This window comes from Onychostoma macrolepis, chromosome 04 (genome assembly GCF_012432095.1).
Source record: "Onychostoma macrolepis isolate SWU-2019 chromosome 04, ASM1243209v1, whole genome shotgun sequence".
NCBI lineage: Eukaryota > Metazoa > Chordata > Actinopteri > Cypriniformes > Cyprinidae > Onychostoma > Onychostoma macrolepis.
The window spans coordinates 14,366,764-14,386,015 of record NC_081158.1 but is presented as its reverse complement, the minus strand read 5'-3'; the positions used below and the strand labels follow the sequence as shown (position 1 = coordinate 14,386,015).

The following is a 19,252-nucleotide window of genomic DNA, read 5'->3' as shown; positions in this document are numbered from 1 at the left end:
CAACACACGCTTGTTTATTTATATGAATTTCTATGTACTTTTAGTGTGTAGATGGGACTTTTCTTTTGGTGTAGACGTGACGTCACAACGCTGCGCCGCGATCCTGCATTTGTGATAAGGTTGAGCAAAGGTATGTTTTTTTTTTTTTTATTTGGTTTTTTTTTTACGATTTAAAGTGCTTAATCCAATGTAAACCGTTTAGTCTGTTTCATGGAATTAATTGTTATTAAATGTAGGACTTAGCTAATATTAATGAACTTTATTACGTGAGTACAATGTAGCCATAACAGAAAAGGTGCGTCTCATTTCGCTCCCTTTATCGTGAATCAGTTTGTCTGAAGTAAATATTAACGGTTTCTATATTTTGTGCCCTTTCATTAATTTATAAGTTACAGTTTTGAGTGTTTTAGACTAGTCGGGACCGACTAACACTTTGATAGACACTCTTGTCAGTGCGCTGAATAGGGAGCTGATTGAGACCGGGATTTTATCAGTTAATTATTCTCATCTTACACATGACAAATTGTCTAAACACACAGAAAAACTCCTGGACATGCGACTGAGCTCCATGTGACACACCATTATAAAAATGGCGTTTATTAAAGAGGAGAGTGAAGATGTGAGGATTGAAGAAGCATTCAGTGTGAAACATGAAGACATCGAGACACAAACAGGTTAGTTTTACCTTATCAACCATCATACGGAGGGAGTAAAATAAAAATGTAAGACTGCATATGTCCATTAATATGTAAGACCTGGATTGGGGTCGTTCTGTGTCGACACAACCAGAGGTCTCAGCTTAAAAAAAAAAAAGGATAATTTGCTTTTTAGTGAAAGAAATGCATAATTGACGAAGAAAGTTACATTTTTAAATGTCATATGGTCGAATATTTAACTGAGTAATATTTGTAGTTTCAACATCATTTGTTTTTCAGACAATCTTCCTAAAACATAAATATTGATGCAAAGTGACCCACATTTGTTTTCAACCATTGAAAATTGGTAAAAATTCAACAATTTGGACATGGAGCTGCATTTCCATATACATAATGGCATTCAGGCAGGTGGTTTGATAGAAGGAAGGAAGATACATTTCTATTTTCAACATAATTTGTTGTTCAGCCATTCCTCTTTAAAAGAAAATATGAATGCAAAGTGACCCAAATTTGATTATGATGCTTTGATCAGGATTTTTGCAGCCAATACAGAGTACTGATTTTTTTGTCATGGTGATCGGCCGATGCCGATTCTGATGCTTCAAGCTTTATATATGTAATAATGTTATATAAATAATCACAAAAAATATTCCTTATACAGTGAACATTTTAATATGCCTTTAAAATGGAGTTTATGCATAACATTATGTATATCAGGATACTTAATATAAGACAAAAATAAATACAAACAAAATGGAGTAGTCTGATGCAACCCACAAGGTTTATTTAAACATTATCCAATAGTATGACATCTGACATCTCTGAATTCAATAATGAAATGCCTCTAACTGAAAATTGAAAATTGAGTGTTTAATCTTATCATTATACATTACTGACACTCTATCCTCTAATTTGATACTGTTAAGTGCTTTGACACAATCTGTATTGTTAAAAGCGCTATATAAATAAAGGTGACTTGACTTGACCAGTAAACTGTGGAGGACAAAATAAACATTTAATCTCCTAAAATTGAGAAGTCTGATGTAACTCATAAGGTTTAATACTGTCCAATATAAGACTGAAGAGGGAAAAAAAATAGAAACATTTAAACTACTGAAAGAACAAAACGGAGTATTTTGATCATGGTTATATCCACGGGCGCTGCGGATAATCCGTGAGTCAGGTAATAAAAAATGCATTCTGATTATTTGCGGGTGGATAAAATAAATCATAAATGATGCAAATATTAACTAAATTTGATCAGGCCGACTATTTCATTTGTGTGCGTGTGTTCGCCTGATCGGGAAGTAGCAATGACAGAAACGGTGACATTCCAGATAAAGTTTGTAAGGACAATGTTAATGCTATTGAGTAGGCTAATTTGGCCAAAGAAGATATTTTGTTTTATTTACATTTACATTTCGTCATTTTGCAGACGCTTTTATCCAAAGCGACTTACAATTGGGGAATACATAAAGCGATTCATCTTGAAGAGGCAATCAGGCATTGTTCAAATAAGTACAAGCTAGCAAGGGAAGGAAAAAATAAAAAAAATCTCTTTCTCTTTAAGTTTAGGATGAAGTCAAGTAGTGTCGAAAGAGATGAGTTTTCAGCTGTTGCTTGAAGATTGACAGGGATCCAGCACTCCGGATAGGGGTGGGAAGATCATTCCACCAGCCAGGAATGGTGAACAAGAATGTTCTGGAGAGTGATTTTGAGCCTCTCTGTGATGGTACCACGAGGCGTCGCTCACTAGCAGATCTCAGATTTCTGGGGGGGATGTAGAGTCGTAATAGTGAGTGGAAGTAGGCGGGTGCTGAGCCTGTAGTTGTTCTATATGCAAGCATCAGTGTCTTGAACTTGATGCGAGCTGCAACTGGTAGCCAGTGCAAGGAGATAAAAAGAGGTTTAACATGGGCTCTTTTGGGCTCGTTGAAGACCAGTCGTGCCGCTGCGTTTTATAAATAAATGTTCATTTAAAAGCAGCCCACGATCAGCGTATTGTTACTGTTACCCCTTATGGCTCCGACGAGGTTTTGTTCTGTCCTCCAAGCGGTGCAAACTCACAAAAGACTATTTTTAGCCAAGCAGTGCGGAGAACCGCTTCAGAAACATGCCACGGCTGGCATAATAAACACAAAACACAAGCATTGACTGAGTGGCCGCGATCAGCTCCGGTTCCCGTGGAGCCATAACGTGCCGCAGATGTGTGCAGTAATGCGCAGATGATCAGCTCTAACGTCACTGAATCTGCTGTTAAAAATGAACCGGCGATGACGTGACTGTAGCGCCAAATCGTTTATTTCCCCACGCATCATGTACGTCCTCACGCGTTGATGTCATTAAATTGCGATCGGTTCATGAGATCGGTCAAGTGTAGTGAGTACCGATCGAGTCATAAAATGTGATTATTGGCTGATACTGATCTCCGGCCAATCGATCGGAGCATCCCTAAAATTTGGCATTTGACCACTGAAGATGTGTACAATTGAACAAATTACGAGACACATTGAAATCTCTATATTTCTATAAGGCCATGTCCACACTAATACATTTTAGTTTGAAAACGCATATTTTTCTCTCCGTTTTGGTCTTCTGTCCACAGTGAGACAACATGCTTGTCAAGGAAAACTGAGCTTTTTGAAAATGCTCTCCAAAGTGGATTATTTTGATAACTTAACCGTTTTCTCGTTATAGTGTGGATTGTGAAAACAGAGGCTTTTGAAAACTATGATGCATGTTTAGTCATGTGACACATATTGTACCAATAGACATCTATGTTTATACTGGTAATTGTACCTGTTATGTGTTATTCACTTTATCACTGTTGCTTAAAGATGTTTACTTTGTACACTCTTCATTTCAGTCCAAAAAAGATGAAAATTTACTCCTGCAGCAAACATTTTACTTTTTAGATCAAACATGAGTGAGATGAGATATTTCTTTTTTTTTTGTTATATATATTTTATGACACTTTTCTAACATTTTTTCTGAAAATACAAAACAATACAGAATCCCACAAAATGTGAAAAGAAGAAAAAAAAAACACATACCTGAACATGCACCAGATACAGTAAAAATACACACCATAAAGCCTTACTTAATCCGACTTAAACAGAATATTAAACATAGAAAGTACTATATTAAAATTAAATTTCAACTCTTAAAAAGATAAGTGAGGAAGGGCCCCAGATTTTATCAAATTTTTATAAGCGTCAACCTTAGAAAAACGGATTCTTTCAAGCTTGAGGGCAGCAACCATCTCAGCCAACCATTTATGAAAGCTGGGTGGTAAAGTGGACTTCCAATCCATCAATATCACCCTTTTAGCCACCACCATACCAAACATAAGAGACCATTGCTGAGAATGTGTCAATGCTAATGTATGGTCAGAACATCCAAACAAAGCTAATTCAAGATCTGGACTGATGTCTTCTCCAAAAACATTTGAGTACCACTGAAAAATATTTTTCCAGAACTCAGAAATCTCAGGGCAAAACCAAAAAGTATGAGTATGCGTCCCATCTGATCTCCTACATCTATCACATAGTGGGGAAACTGAAGGGTAAATTTTATTGAGTTTAGTTTTGGTATAATGTAACCTATGCAGCACTTTAAACTGTATAAGTTGTAATCGTGCATTAATAGAGCAGGTATGAATTCGTTTCAGGCCCTCCTCCCAGATCTCCTTGGAAACATTAATTCCAGTGTCATTTTCCCATGCTACTTTAAGGTGATCTGAAGACACTGCAAAATGAGAGACGAACAAAGCAACAAACCGAGTCACCAAGTGTTTGCTCATAGGAGATTGTCCCAAAAAATGATACAAATCATGATCTTGTGGTAACTCTTGAAACTCAAAAGAATGTTTTATAAAGTGACGCACCTGTAGATAACGGATAAATTGTGACTGAGGAAGATCAAAGAGTTTATACAAGTGTTCAAAAATGGCAAATTTCCTGTCTATATAGAAGTCCTTAACTGCGGTCAGTCCTTTTCCGACTGGCCAGGCAAGAAATTATTGTTATCGCAAATGGGCAGGTGTACTGAGGGACATGTAATATTCAAAGCAGTCTTAATTTGATTCAAAATTTTAATGGAGTTGAGCACAACAAAATTTTACATTGAGACTTCTTTAGGGATGCAGTTTTAGAGAAAAGAATAGCAGCTAAGGAGCTACCAACAACTGACCGAGCCTCCATATACAACCATTTGGGTTGTGAATCCATCGAACTGTCAGCAGCTTGGTCACTCATCTGCCAAAACATCATAGCCCTGGCATTAGTGGCCCAGTAATAATGACGGAACACCGGTAGCGCTAAACCACCTAACTCTTTCGGCTTCTGCAAATGGGCCTTAGAAATTCTATGCGCTTTATATCCCCAGATAAATGGCAAAATGACAGAATCTAATTGTTTAAAAAAAGTATGTGGCAGATACACAGGCAAGTTCTGAAAAAGATAAACAAAGCGAGGCAGAGAGACCATTTTAATGGCATTGACCCGACCGATTAAAGATAATGGAAGAGCCCTCCATTTATTAATTTTAACTTATTTATGGCTTCTGTGAAATTTAACCTAATAATATGTTTACAATTTTTGGGGATGACTAACCCTAAATAAGTAAAGTGATCCTCTGAAAGTCTAAAGGGTATTGACCTCAGAAACTGAGCATCCAAAGGCATGAATACACTTTTCTCCCAATTGACAGAATAACCAGAGAAAGAGCCAAAAACCTCAAGTGATTCCATCAACAATGGCAAAGAAGAAGAAGGATCACTCAAATATAAAAGATCATCCGCATATAAGGACAGCTTAACCTCAGTATGGCCACATGTTATACCCCTAATCCCAGAATGATTACGAAGATGTATAGCCAGGGGTTCTAAAAAGCTAAATCAAATAATAGTGGACTTAAACAACATCCCTGACGTGTACCTCGCTGAAGAGGAAAGAAAGCAGACTTATCTGAATTAGTAAGTATTTAGGGGAAGAATAGAGCATTTTTATCAATAGTTTAAAATTCTCACCAAAACCAAACCAATCCAGCACAGAAAACAAGTAGCTATATTCAATTCGATCGATTCATTCTAAGCAACACGGGGGCGATAACATTTGCATTAGCTTTATAAAATTCCACACTGAACCCATCAGGGCCTGTGGCTTTCCCATTAGGGAAGGAATTTATCGCCTCCAAAACTTCACCGAGAGAGAACGGCTCCTCTAATTCCTCTCTGGCGGATTCATTAAATTTTAGAAAGTCTACCGCATCTAGAAATTGGTGCCCTACATCGTTTAGCTCTAAACAGCCGGAAGAATAAAGATGTTTATAAAATTCTGCAAAACAATTATTAATTTCTTGTGCATGTGTTAACAAAGTACCATTCTGAGATTTTATTTGATGAATAGCCCTGCTAGCCTGCACACCTCTTAATTGCCTGGCAAGAAGTGTATCTGCCATATCTCCCAGTTCAAACTGTTTCTGTTTAAGTTTTATTAACAAATTAGAAACCTGATCATTCAAAATAGTTATATTCATATTTCAGTCTTCTCCAGTCAGTCTGAGATTTAGATGAATGAAATACCTGTTCTAAGGATGGCAGTATGGACTCTATCTCAGACAGACGCCTGCGCTTATCCCTCCTCAGTGAGGATTCATATACAATAATACTACTTTACAGGTTTCCCAAAGACAGGAGTCTGAAACATCCCGCTTGTCATTGTTCTCCAGAAATTGGCCTAAACATTCAGACATATAAGATTGAAATTGTTTATCCATTTAATAATTGGGGATTGAAACGCCAGCAATACTGTGCCTTTGTTAGCGAAATTTTCAGACCCATAGAAATAGGGGAGTGGTCAGAAATAAGAATATTGTGATATTTAGAATAAGTCACCCCCTGAATGAGTTTAGAGTCAATAATAAAGTAGTCAATACACGATTTATGAACAATGGGAAAAAAAAGAATAATCACGAGCGGTAGGGTTGAGTAGTCTCCATATATCCACAAGATTCTGGATTTTATTAAATTATTTAAAACACCTACGGATTGAATAGAGGGAGGAGCTTGTGAAGATTGGCGATCCAGATAAGGATCCAAATTGCAATTAAAGTCTCCAGCAATTATCAAGTTAGTTAAGTTCGTGTCTGGAATAAGCCTGAATAATTTTTGAAAAAACCCTGGATCATCTATATTTATTTGGTCCATACATGTTAACACATGTAATCGGGAAGTTATTAATAAATCCAGACACAATAATATATCGTCCCGCAGGATGAGGTACCACAGAGTGCATTCGGAAAGGAATTGATTTCTTAAAAAGTATAGCCACACCTCTAGCTTTAGAGGAGAAAGTAGCTTGATAAACTTGTGAGATCCAATTTGCCCTAAGCCGCATTTGTTCATTGGGTCTAATATGAGTTTCTTGAAGAAAAATAATATCAGCCGACAACGACTTTAAATGTGTAAATACTTTCCCCCTCTTAATTGGGTGCCCCATTCCTCTTACATTCCAACTAACAAATGTAATATTCACTCCGGCATTGTTATAACTATTAGTACTAGTTCCACTCATACATATAGTCAATAATTATCTTAACAAGAATAAACATTTTCTGGTGCAACAATAAACAAGAAAAAGAACACACAAACTCCCCACAGCTGCCCCAGGAACAATGGCATCAAGTATTCCCCATCTTCTCGGAGACAACAAGAGTGCAGAGTAGGAATAACTTGGTTTACCTTACCTCACAATAATAGCAAAAACAAAGGAAAAACCCACGAGGCGAGAAAGAGAGAGAAACAACCCCCAAAAAAAAGCTGATCCCCGCCACGCACATATCTAACGTTAGTCCTTGAGTCACATATCATAATGAAAAATAAACAAAATGTTTCAAATATAGTCTACTTCTGTTCGTCAATATAATTGTTCAGGCCAAGCTGAGTCAACGTAGAACCTACGCTGTCTCATTCGACAAGTTACCCACAAACTTCTTTGCCTCTTCTGGAGATTCAAAAGAGAACTCCCGACCGTTATGATGCAGCATCAATTTCGCTGGAAAACGCAGGGACCATTTCAACCCCGCTTCTCGCAGAGCTTTCGTGACTGTGCTAAAGGCACGTCGCCACGCGGCTACCTCCGGAGTATAGTCAGGGAAGATGTAAATCCGCTTTCCTTTATATTCCAGAGGAAACTTTTCCCGGCTCAAACAAAGAATTGAATCCTTGTCCCGATCATTATGGATCCGTGCGATAATGGTGCGAGGTCTCTGGCCTTCAGATGGCTTGGGTAACAGTGCCCGGTGCGCTCGATCAATTTTGACCGGTTTGGGGAAGTTATCTCGGCCGAAGAGCTCCATAATCAGATCCGAAATAAATGCAGAGGGGTGTCCCCGCTCTTCTTCCATTATTCCCACAAATTTGAGATTCAACCTGCGAGAGCGTCCCTCCAAGTCATTCAGTTTAGCCCAGAGAGATTTATTTTCTGCGCGCAAGTCTTCGCACACCTTTTCCACCTCTCCTAGCCGTGAATCCGTACCGTTCAGGGCCCCTTCTATTTCCACAATTTTTAGTTTGACGTTGGCCTGTTCTGACTGTCTAACGCATCCAAGCGAGTACTTAGAGCCGTCATCTTGTCCTCTATTAACTTTTTCAGTTCATCCCCTTGGGCACCGATTGCAGCGAGTATCGCGTTCACATTTCCCTGTGAAATTGAGTCACCTGGATTGGCGTCCTCCTTCATAGCTGCAACGGCTTTTGAAGATTTCTTAGATGCCATTTTACCGACACAGAATGAGTTAACGAGATGACAAAATTCGCCTTCAAGGCACTTATTTATCACAACGTATTCAAAACAACTGACGAAGGGTAGCTTTCAGAAAGTCATTATTGACTTTGGCGTGAACTGATGGTACTTCAGTTATGAAAATGTTTCACATCTAGCGCCAGCGGAGAGGAGCTCAGAAAAAAGCGTCTACTCCATGATCTGCGCACGTGCGCCCCCGAGATCAGTTATTTCTGTACATAAAATTATCCCGCCAGAAGAATTACGTGAAAACTTATGTCTGTTCCGTCATCATCTTAGTGAGCTTTTATGAGGTTTTACACATGCACAGTAAGGGTGCATTTAACATTTTCCGACATTTCAGCGTGGATGAGAAACTTTTAGAAAACGCTAATGTGGACGGAGAGCGAACTCTGTTTTCAGATGTATCCGCATTAATGTAGACATAACCTAAATTCACCATGTAGGGCAGGGAACTCCTGCAGAGTTGAGCTTCAACCCTAATTAAACACACCTGAACCAGCTAATCTAGGTCTTGAGGATTAGAAATTTCCAGGCAGGTGTGTAGGAGCCGGTTGGAGTTAAACTCTGCAGCACAGTGGCCCTACAATTATGGAGTTCATCACACATGTGACACAGGGCCTTAAAATGAAGATGGAGAAATACATTTTTTTTTAAAGAAGCAAAATTTTAAATATATTAAGGGGGACTGCTTTTTTTTTTTTAACTGTCACTATTGGCATATAATGCCACAAAGATTTCTATACTCAACAGGTTTTACTAATAGACCTACCAAAAATATAATGATGCTGTCATAATTCTAAAGTCATTTTAGGTGAAAATTGTCATTTTGACCACCCTCTACAAAAATTGTGGATTATTTAGTAAATATTTATTTGTGGCATTTAATCACTATTTATGTTTGTCTTTTTAATGAAATAAAAAAAATAAACGACATCAAAAATTAAGGCCAGGGGGTTCCCTGAAATTTGGTTTGATTTGACGCAGAATGAACTATTAGCTATAAAATATTTAAGGGGATGTTCTGTATAGATTATTTTAGTTTGTGAAGATGATGAAACCTATTTTTTTCTGAATTTTGGCAGCGTTTTTGCTCTTGTTAATTTCAATCCCTAATCCTGCTTCTAAATCTGTTCTCTTACCCCCTGCAGCCAGCTTTTGTATTTGTTGGGTAACATGTAGTTGGGATATGCTCTAGACGCTGCTCTAGACTACTGTATCTTTTTAGTGGTTAAGTATTTAAATTGGATATTAAATTATTTGATTTTATTTTATTTATCCTTTGTTTAGCCAGGAGAATCCCTTTGAGACTTCACAATCTCTTCTTCCAGCACATAGAGTTTAACACAAAGATAACTTAACTTAAAAAAAAAAAATGATAGACAGAGTCCGGTTTCCGGTTTGATCCCTTCTAGCTTCATAAAGCAAGCAGTAACTATAAAAGAACCCTAATTTTGGTTTAAGCTTCTTTAGCAGATTATCAGTGTGTACATTAAAAGCTCATTTTTTATCTAACCGTATCCCTGGGTATTTATAATACCCTACTCTTTCAATTATTATACCATCTAACGTTGAAATGACCATATCTGTTGTTTTAGAAGGAGTATGACCAAAAAATCTAATATTTTGTCTTTTTTCAATGTAATACCAGTTTCAACTGTAACAGTGAATGTTGTATTGCAATAAATGCATTCTATAAATTCATCCGGATACAGATGTACACTGCCGCTCAAAAGTTTGGGATCAGTAAGATTTTTAATGTTTTTTTAAAGATGTTTCTTCTGCTCTTCAAGGCTGTATTTATTGCACACACTCTTAAAAAGATGTGTTAAAACTGACTCAAAATGTGTTAAATTATTACACATCTATGGGTGATTTCTGGGACAACGTTTGTTGTGTTAATTTTAACACATTCACTGTGTTAATGATTTTAACACAGTGAATGTGTCAGAAAGGTTAACATAAAGAAGTGTAAACTTGTAACATTAACACATTATGTGCTGTCCTAGGCTATCTTTGTGGTACCTTGGAATAAAAATGTGGTACTTTTGGCATAAAATCAGTTAAATAAAACAATATAATTTGAATTCAAAACATTTATTGTCATGAAATGTTCACAATAAGATTCATTACAATACACAGAATATAGTGATACATTTTTCAAGCATAAGGCAGTTTTTTACTCCATTCCATTGGGCAGATAACCTTGTACTACATTTTAATACTATGTATCTGGGATTAATATAGATTTGATCATCCAAAAAATTTGTCTGAATGTCAAGGGGTCGGGAATCAGACAGATCAGAAGGAATCTTTACTAGTTTATACTCTTCTGTCTTTTTCACTACATATGAATAAAACTGATAATCAAAATACTTAACATTAAGAATCCTTAAAAAAGCCAACAAAACATTGTTGACTACCATTGGGAACAAATGAACAACTTCCCCAAACACGGATTCCTGTTCATAAGTGGGTAACGTCAACATGCTCCCTGTTCTGTATGTGTGACCACTGAAATTAACTGAATGTGACACATGAACTGTCTCTGTTACCCCAAAGGAGATCAGTTCCTCACATAATTTCCAACAATGCATTTGCTGTACCTGGTTTTTGAAAGCCAACGTTTTTGATATATTCCTGAAATTGCAAACAGCTTGTGCCTGCCATTTGAGGGGACCGTGCTTTGATTCTAATCTCATACACCACAGTTTAGACAATGGTCCAAACTTAATCATCATGCTAGGATAATGTGGCATAAAGTGGTGTTTTGGTAAGAGAGTACGAGAAGGATAAAGTTCTTTGAACAAACTATGATGATCTATGATAAGCTGTTTCAGGAATACGGCAAGACCTCTGGTTACAGCAGGAGCAAATACAATGCTGCATATCTCACGCAACAAAATGAACATCTGCCAGTGTTCACTTTCAGGACTGACAATGTCCCCCCCCAAAAAAGGCAAATTTTGTATGAGACACCACATCTGGGATGCTGTTTGTTTGATTGCAGTCTCAGATTTCAGGTTAAGGATGACACTTGGTTTGTTTTTTGCGTTTGAATACCCATAATCATAGCTGGATATTCTTTCATTCAACTGTTCCAGGCACAACAGTTTTTCTTCATAAATTAAGTGCTGAAGTAAAAGTTTGACTTCTAAAGGTGCGACACCCTCGAGCACATCATGCATTACGTCAACACCTACATTTTCAGTTACATGAAAGAATTCCAAAATGTGACTCTCCTTTGATTCCTGTAGTAGTTACATCGTTCAACAGAACATGCTGCTGGTAATTGTGTCTGTCTCTCTTTTCAAGATTTTCTTCATTAAATATACTTTGTGAAGTTGTTTTATCAACAAGGCAAATATGGCAAAACTTATTCGCAGAAAAACTCTCCACACAGTGAATGACAAGCCAGATTGTCGGTGGTTAAAGGGCAGACTGTTCCATGTACTGTGTGTTTCTCCTCTTATCATTATGTCAATGCCTTGTGTCTCTAGAACTTTTATGTCATCTAAAAGAGGCTCAAAGATTTTTGCAAAGCCATATTTTTCTCTATCAATAGAATTGAAAAGACGGCAAAGATGAATGTTAGCCAAGTAAATTTCTCTGAAATTTCTCATTACCAAAGAGAAATCTTACGGTTTCAAGGATGGAAATGTAAAAGTGTTTGTTGTGCAATACCATTTTTTTTCATGGTGTCAGCTCTATGACCCAAGAAGATCTCTTTTGGCTTAACAAGCGAATACTCTGTTTCAAAGAATTTAGCCATTCTATATGGGTTATCTATACTGTTAAGACACTGCCTAGCAGCTTCAAACTCTTTCAATAATGAACAAAACCCCTCATTGTCATCTGGAACAGCCAAGTTTTTACAAAATGCACTGGTAGATGCTTGAAGGCTGTCAATAGTCCTGTCCAAAAGTTATTTAGTGCAAGTTACACTTCTTTGTACATCATTCAATGTTATATTAGAGCAAGAGTACATCTTTGCAGCAAATGTCGCTGCATGACTGGTAACTGACACTGCATCATCGGACTTAGAGCACAAAATGGCATTTTCCTGACCATCTGATGTTGCATCAGTTGTTGATTGAGTGTTGCTGCTGATATCTGCTTTGTTGTCATCTGAAACGTTGTCTGACTCCTGTCTTTCTGAAAGCTGGGCAGCCATGCACAGTAAGCTATCCCCTGATGAATGCTGTCTTGCAAGATGCTTAGAATAGGAGTTAATGTTTTGGTATGAACGTTGACACCCATTTTGGCTGCAAATTATAGTGTAGTCTTGTCCATCGGATAAGGAATGTATGGTGCGAAGATGCCAGCGTAGTCTCCTGATCTCAGAGCTAACTGGCTTTTTACTGGACAACAGTACATGTCAAGCTGATTTAGTCTAAAGCCTGAAGCTTACTAATAAGCTCCAAAACTTTAGATCTTCTTACAGTCTTGGACATTGGCAAGTCATACACATACTCCAAAAATGTGAAAACTGAAGTAAGTTGCGGAGGATATGAAAGGTTGTAGACCCAGAAGAACTTAAACAGCTTATCCAAGGCACAGGTTAGGCTCTCATCTTCCAGTGGAATTACAGCTTTGTCGGTTTTGGCAACAATGACGAACTGGTGGGTCTCACTGATCAGGTTTCCAATGCAGACTAGTTGTGGCTGCTGGCTCCTTGTGGCAATGTCATCACTGTCACATATACAGGAGATCCTAGTCCCAAACTATATAGAAATGAAGATGAAGAGCGAAGGAGACAAGGAGATACAGAGAGAGAGAGAAATACTGAATACTTTTTTTCATGCTACACGTTATTTGTGATCCAGGACACAAGATCATAATGAATAAATAAATAAAGAAAACTTACCGGTACAAAATCCAGCAAATATGAAATGGCAGATTTGACACTGCACCGGCTTTGAACGGCACCTCTTCCTGCAGTTGGTGGAAGTAAGTGTGTCAGGACCTGCAGCATGATGTAGCACTTCTCATCTATTTAATATAAAAGAGCATAAGATGGTTAGTTACAATTATGTCCACAGCTAACAAATTAATACATTATAATGCTGAAATAGTGATTAATCCTTGGTTTAAGATGAACTGATTAGTTTGTCCAAACAACAGCACAAGATTGATCACAAATTTTAAAACTGAAGAAAGTGTCATTTTTTGAAAATGAAAAATTGAAAAATGACTCACACTCCCAGCTCACATTGAAATGGCTGTCAAAGTTTAAGACAAAGACGATCAATAACATACTTAAGCAGTTAATCATTACTTACCATCATTACAGTTTATAAGTTGGTCCAAAAAAGAGGTTACACTTCCTTTCTCAAAAGCTGCGATCCGTTTCAGTTTTGGTAAATACATTTTACCAGAAAACAAATTTTACATGGCAAATTAATTTTCTAAACCATAGTATAATTTGGAATCTATTAGGGCTGGGTAAAAAAAAAAGTCTTCTCAATTTTACTCACTTTTTACACTTTTACAATTTTACTCTTTTGATGAACTGATATTTATTATTAAATCCCAAGAATCTATCTTTTAGTCTGTGCTGTTTTCAGCTGATATGTGAACAAAACTTCACTAAATATTCGTAGTGCTAATATGGCTACAAATTTTCACTATATTGTCACTGTAAAATGCACTAATTCTATTGCTTCATAACAAACAAATACTTTCTACCACAATACCATTGTCAGGTTAGTTTTACTACAGTAAATCCATGGTAACTTTTGGTGATTTGTAGATTGAAAAGGCTTCTGGATCATTGTGGCACAATGTTTCTCATGTTTGTCTCGTGTTTTTGCTGAGAATGTCAACGCTGTTTGATCTGGTTTAAACTAGTTTAAATCCCTGAAACGTGTGTTCTTCATTGAATTAGTCTTACCAGGGATGGCATGTCAATGAAGCGGGGGTACTGTTGGCAAATGTCACCAACTGTTGGTGACTCCATGCTGATCCAGTTCCTGCGATGAATTAATGTCTTTTCCATTGCAGTTTTGATGGAGGTGATGTTCTCAGATGATGGCTTCATTCTCTTGATGAGTGTCAACCATTAATTTGGGTCTTCATCATTAGATGACGTTACTAAGGCACGATGCAGGGAGCTTTCCTTTTTCTCTGATAGTGTCGCTGTCCCTCTTCAAGATGCCGCCTCATATTTCGAAATTTCATTTCGATGAATCCTTTATGGGCACAGGGTCATACAGATGCTCCTGCAAACACATTTGAATTAAAAGTTGAAGTTTTAAACAACAAATCATTTTGCCAATAAAATATACATTTCAGCAGAACTGTGAGCTAAATTATGCTAGATTAAATGTTAATACTTACATATCCTTCATTCTCTCCAGCGTTGTCCAGCGTTGTCCAGCGACCAAAGACCCAGGTGTCGCTGGCCCAGGATCATCTTTAGATGGGTCCATTGCTGTGTAATAAATAAATATACATTATTGTACATTTATTATAGAATGACAAAGGAAATATATTGTGATGCATTAACTGTCGATTAGCATTGCATTATAATAAATACACTAATTCTCGAGATGGCATAAAGAACACAGATAAAACATTTATCCTTGCAATCATGTTTATTTTCACATTTCATCAGTCTCTACGTCTCAGTCTCTAACATCTCTGGCTGCATGTTGTCCTGCTGCAACCTTTTTCTATATTAAGAATTTTCTGGAACTTCATATAATTTTACTTTTAGAGTCTCACTCGTGGACGTTTTCACTCCAGTATGAATGAAACCCATAGCTCACATCATCCCATTTTCATTAAAAACAGAAAAAATTATTCTCCTCTCTAATTAAATTTGAAGTACACATGACAAGTTTTGTCCAACTGAGCACACTTCTGAGAGAAGACGACGTTAGTAAAAGACTCGGTTGATCGAATTTGTTTTGTGGCCTACATAACCTACATTTTGGGCAAAGTGTGGTATTGTTCTGACAGTGGAGAGGGTGTGAGCCCCAGCACAAGCAATCATTTGAATTATTTTGCAAATAATTAACCTTCTATGGCATTTTGACATTAAAGAAAATAGATTTTATAGCCTATGTTAAAAGCGTGCTAAAATGGCGCAAAACCATACTTACCCTATAATCATTAACTTAATTTCAGATCGACTACAATTACACCTTTGGCATAATCCATACCAATTACACCACATTTACACCAATTTTGCAATGTTACTGGCACAATTTCACTGTTCACTGACAACGTCGATAGGGTAATATTGAGAAAAACTAACTTTAAGGGTGCGGTCACATTTACCGTTAATGTTTGGCGGAACTTTGCTTGCGAAATCCAGTCATTTTAATATAAATTCTTTTGTAAAATTATATGTTAACTGTGCTTCATGCATCGATACACCATAATGGTCAATTATTCCATTTTACCCGTGAAAGTTTGCTAATATTTTAAAGTGCCTTAACAGTTCTGTTGGAAACCAAACTAAACCTATTAACTTAACAGCAGCAGAACATGTAGTTTTCGCACATACATGCAAGTTAAAAAACGATTTTAGTACAGCTTACCTCAAAAATCTTCTTAGCAGTCACCGTCGCGACTTATCTTCTCCGTCCTCTGTTGCAAAAAGGCGGTTTTGATCCAAGGGAAATTCGCTCATCAATGTCAAAACGGCGGTCAATCAAACAAAATGGCGGACTATACCATTACTGTTTACAGGAGTCGAGAGTAGAGCACTGAGCTTTAGTTTTAATAAAAGTCATGTCATCAGTTACTCACCCTCCTGTCGTTCCTAAGGCTTTTGTTCATCTTCGACACAAATTAAAATATTTTCATGAAACTTGAGAGTGAATTCTGTCCCTATATTTAAAGTCTATTCACCCACTTTAAAACTTCCTTAAAGATATCATAAAATAAATCCATATGAACTCCAAGTCTTCTGAAGAGATACATCACTTCTTTATATGATGATCAGAATTAATTTAGGCTTTTATTCATTTAAAAACCACAGATATAAACTCAACCAGACACGCGATTATGAACATCGCTGGTTCTTTTGCGCCGTCAAGCATAATAGGTTTATATGTGAATAAAGTCCAAAATTAAATAGACGACTTATGTAGCACAAGATAAAAGAGATAATGAAATGACCAGTCCTTTAGACTTTGGGCTGCTTTAAAATATAATTTATTTCTGTGATCAAAGCTGAATTTTCAGCATCATTACTCCAGTCTTCAGTGTCACATGATCCTTCAGAAATCATTCTAATATGCTGATTTATAATCAGTGTTGGAAACCGTTGTGCTGCTTCATATTTTTTGGGACCTGTGATATTTTTTTAGGATTCTGATTAATAAAAAGTTAAAAAGAACAGCATTTATTTAAAGAAACGTTGTGTTACAATATACAATGCTATTCAAATGTTTGGGGTCAGTACATTTTTTCTTTCTTTCTTTTTTTTAAAGAAATTAATACTTTTATTTAGTAGGGATGTTAAATGAATAAAACATCATAGTAAAGACTTATATTGTTAGAAAATATTTCTATTTTGAACAAATGCTGCTCTTTTTAACTTTGTATTCAAAGAATAAAGAAAAATAAAAAAGTATCACATGTTCCAAAAAATGACAATGACAAATTATTTATATAGCACAATTAATTACAACTTCCGTTTACCAATGTGCTTTCCAGCAAGTCATAAAAAAAAAACAAAAAACAAATAAAAAACAAATACAACAAATAGAAAAGTAATAAAACCATGCAGATATCCCATCAGCCATACGCTTTATAAAATAAAAATGCCTTTAGCCTGGACATAAACATATTAAGAGAAGAGGCTTGTCTAATGGATAGTGGCAAGGCGTTCCAAAGGCTGGGGGCAGCAATACAGAAAGCACGGTCGCCTCTACACTTAAGCCTCGACTTAGGGGTAAACAATAGATCCTGGTTGGAAGACCGAAGGGATCTAGTGGGTTGATACTCAATCAATAACTCACAGAGATAAGTAGGGGCCAAACCATTTAGAGCTTTGTAAACAAGGAGCAACATTTTAAAATCCACTCTAAAACGAACAGGCAGCCAGTGTAGTGAGCGTAAAATAGGAGTAATACACTCCCTCTTTTTAACCCCACTCAAGAGTCAAGCCGCAGCATTTTGAACAAGCTGCAAACGGTATAAAGCTGTCTGGCTAATCCCAAAATAAAGTGAATTGCAGTAGTCCAGCCTAGATGAAATGAAAGCGTGAATTACTTTTTCAAAATCTTTAAAAGATAGAAAAGGCAGCTGCTGAAAAAAGCAAGCTTTGATAACTGAATTTATTTGACGGTCAAACTTTAAGGCATCATCAAAAATGAAATCCATGTTTTTTAGCCATGGTTTCAAGCACAGAGACATCCCACCCAATCCAATTTTGGGGAATTTGAAAACTCAGACGGACTAAAAACTATCATTTCAATTTCCTTTTCATTAAAAATGTAATAAGAGCCAAGCCTTCACATCCGCCAAACATACCATAAGAGACTCAAGACCCACAGAATTGCATTTGACAGGCAAATAAACCTGGGTGTCATCCGCATAACAGTGAAATGACAAACCATGTTTTCTAAAAATCGAGCCAATAGGGAACACATAGAGAGAAAAGAGCAAAGGAGTCAAAATAGAACCCTGGGGAACCCCTACAGGGCAAAAAAGCATTACTCAAGTAATATTCACATATTGTCAAAAAACAATATGAAGCAGCAAATTTGATTAATTGTGCAGCCCTAAGAGAATTAACATTAAGCACAGTATTTCTGCTACAATGGGGCAGAGGTTGCGTTAGACTTTAACAATGTCCGTAATTTTGACGGACAGGGTCGTAAAAATTCCATCATAATCTATTATTAGGCTACCTGTCATTTTAATTTTCATATTTTGATTATAATAACACATTTAATTGCTTTTATTTTTGTTCACGTTTTCATTGTTAATAATGAACGTAGAGGACGAGCATATAGGCTTATGCATTTGCAATGAACTGATCATCTCTTTCACTTTACTAGTGGATACTCGCCTGTGCATTAAGAAACGCATAGCAAAAGACTCATGAAAGTTTAATTTTTGTTCTGGAGACTTATGATCCTGCACTCTGCTGCCTCACTGGAGCGCACTCACCACCAACTGGACAGGGATGGGAATTACAGTTATAAATTACAACAGGACACCCTCAGTATAATCTGTCAAATGACAGACGGCCTTCAGATTTTTCCATCACTGCCAAAAAAATTCTGTCAATGACGGAGAATTTTCGGTTAACGCGACCTCTGCAATGGGGCTTAATTTCTGACTGAAAACTAAACTGCAAAACTGTTAACATCTGGGACGCCCCCCAGATTCATAGTGACCCGACCCGGTCTCTACGAAAGGCAACATCGGTAAACAGAGGATTAATCAGGGTTTCCGCTATCTACATTAGCCTAAGTAGTGGTGGCCCAGCCCGCCTCTCCTTAAATGTGCACTAAGCAAGTAAAGAGGATAAACTTTTCTAAAATTATAGACATAAATGGTAGATATGGGATTTGGTCTATAATAAACAATTCCTTCTGGGTCAAGTGATAAGTGGTTTGCTATCTGCCAACTTTTTATTTTATTTTTTATGAAATAGTTTTTTCTTTTTTCTTTTCTTCAAGCTTGTCCTAAAAAAGTGAACAGTTAACAATGAGAAGAGGTTCTGAGATTACAGGATGTGTATAGGATCTTGCATGCATGCATTTGGTTTTGATTATTATTTTGATGTATTATGTTGATTTTTTTTTTTTTTTTATGTCTGTTGCT

At 36.8% G+C, this 19,252-nt stretch overlaps 1 protein-coding gene across 2 annotated transcripts in view; it reads left to right on the top strand.

Moving 5' to 3' along the window:
• The first annotated feature begins 75 nt into the window (after nucleotides 1-75).
• The window catches only part of LOC131538974 (gastrula zinc finger protein XlCGF49.1-like), a 35,268-nt gene continuing 16,091 nt past the window's right edge, over nucleotides 76-19,252 (top strand). Inside the window, exons 1-2 of one of the 2 annotated variants that reach the window (XM_058773200.1) lie at nucleotides 76-130; nucleotides 540-674. In XM_058773200.1, the coding sequence (XP_058629183.1) occupies nucleotides 590-674 (85 nt within the window). In that variant the 5' untranslated portion in view covers nucleotides 76-130; nucleotides 540-589. Of the gene's footprint in view, nucleotides 131-266; nucleotides 675-19,252 lie in introns of those variants that run through there. The other variant, XM_058773202.1, reaches the window with a different exon arrangement.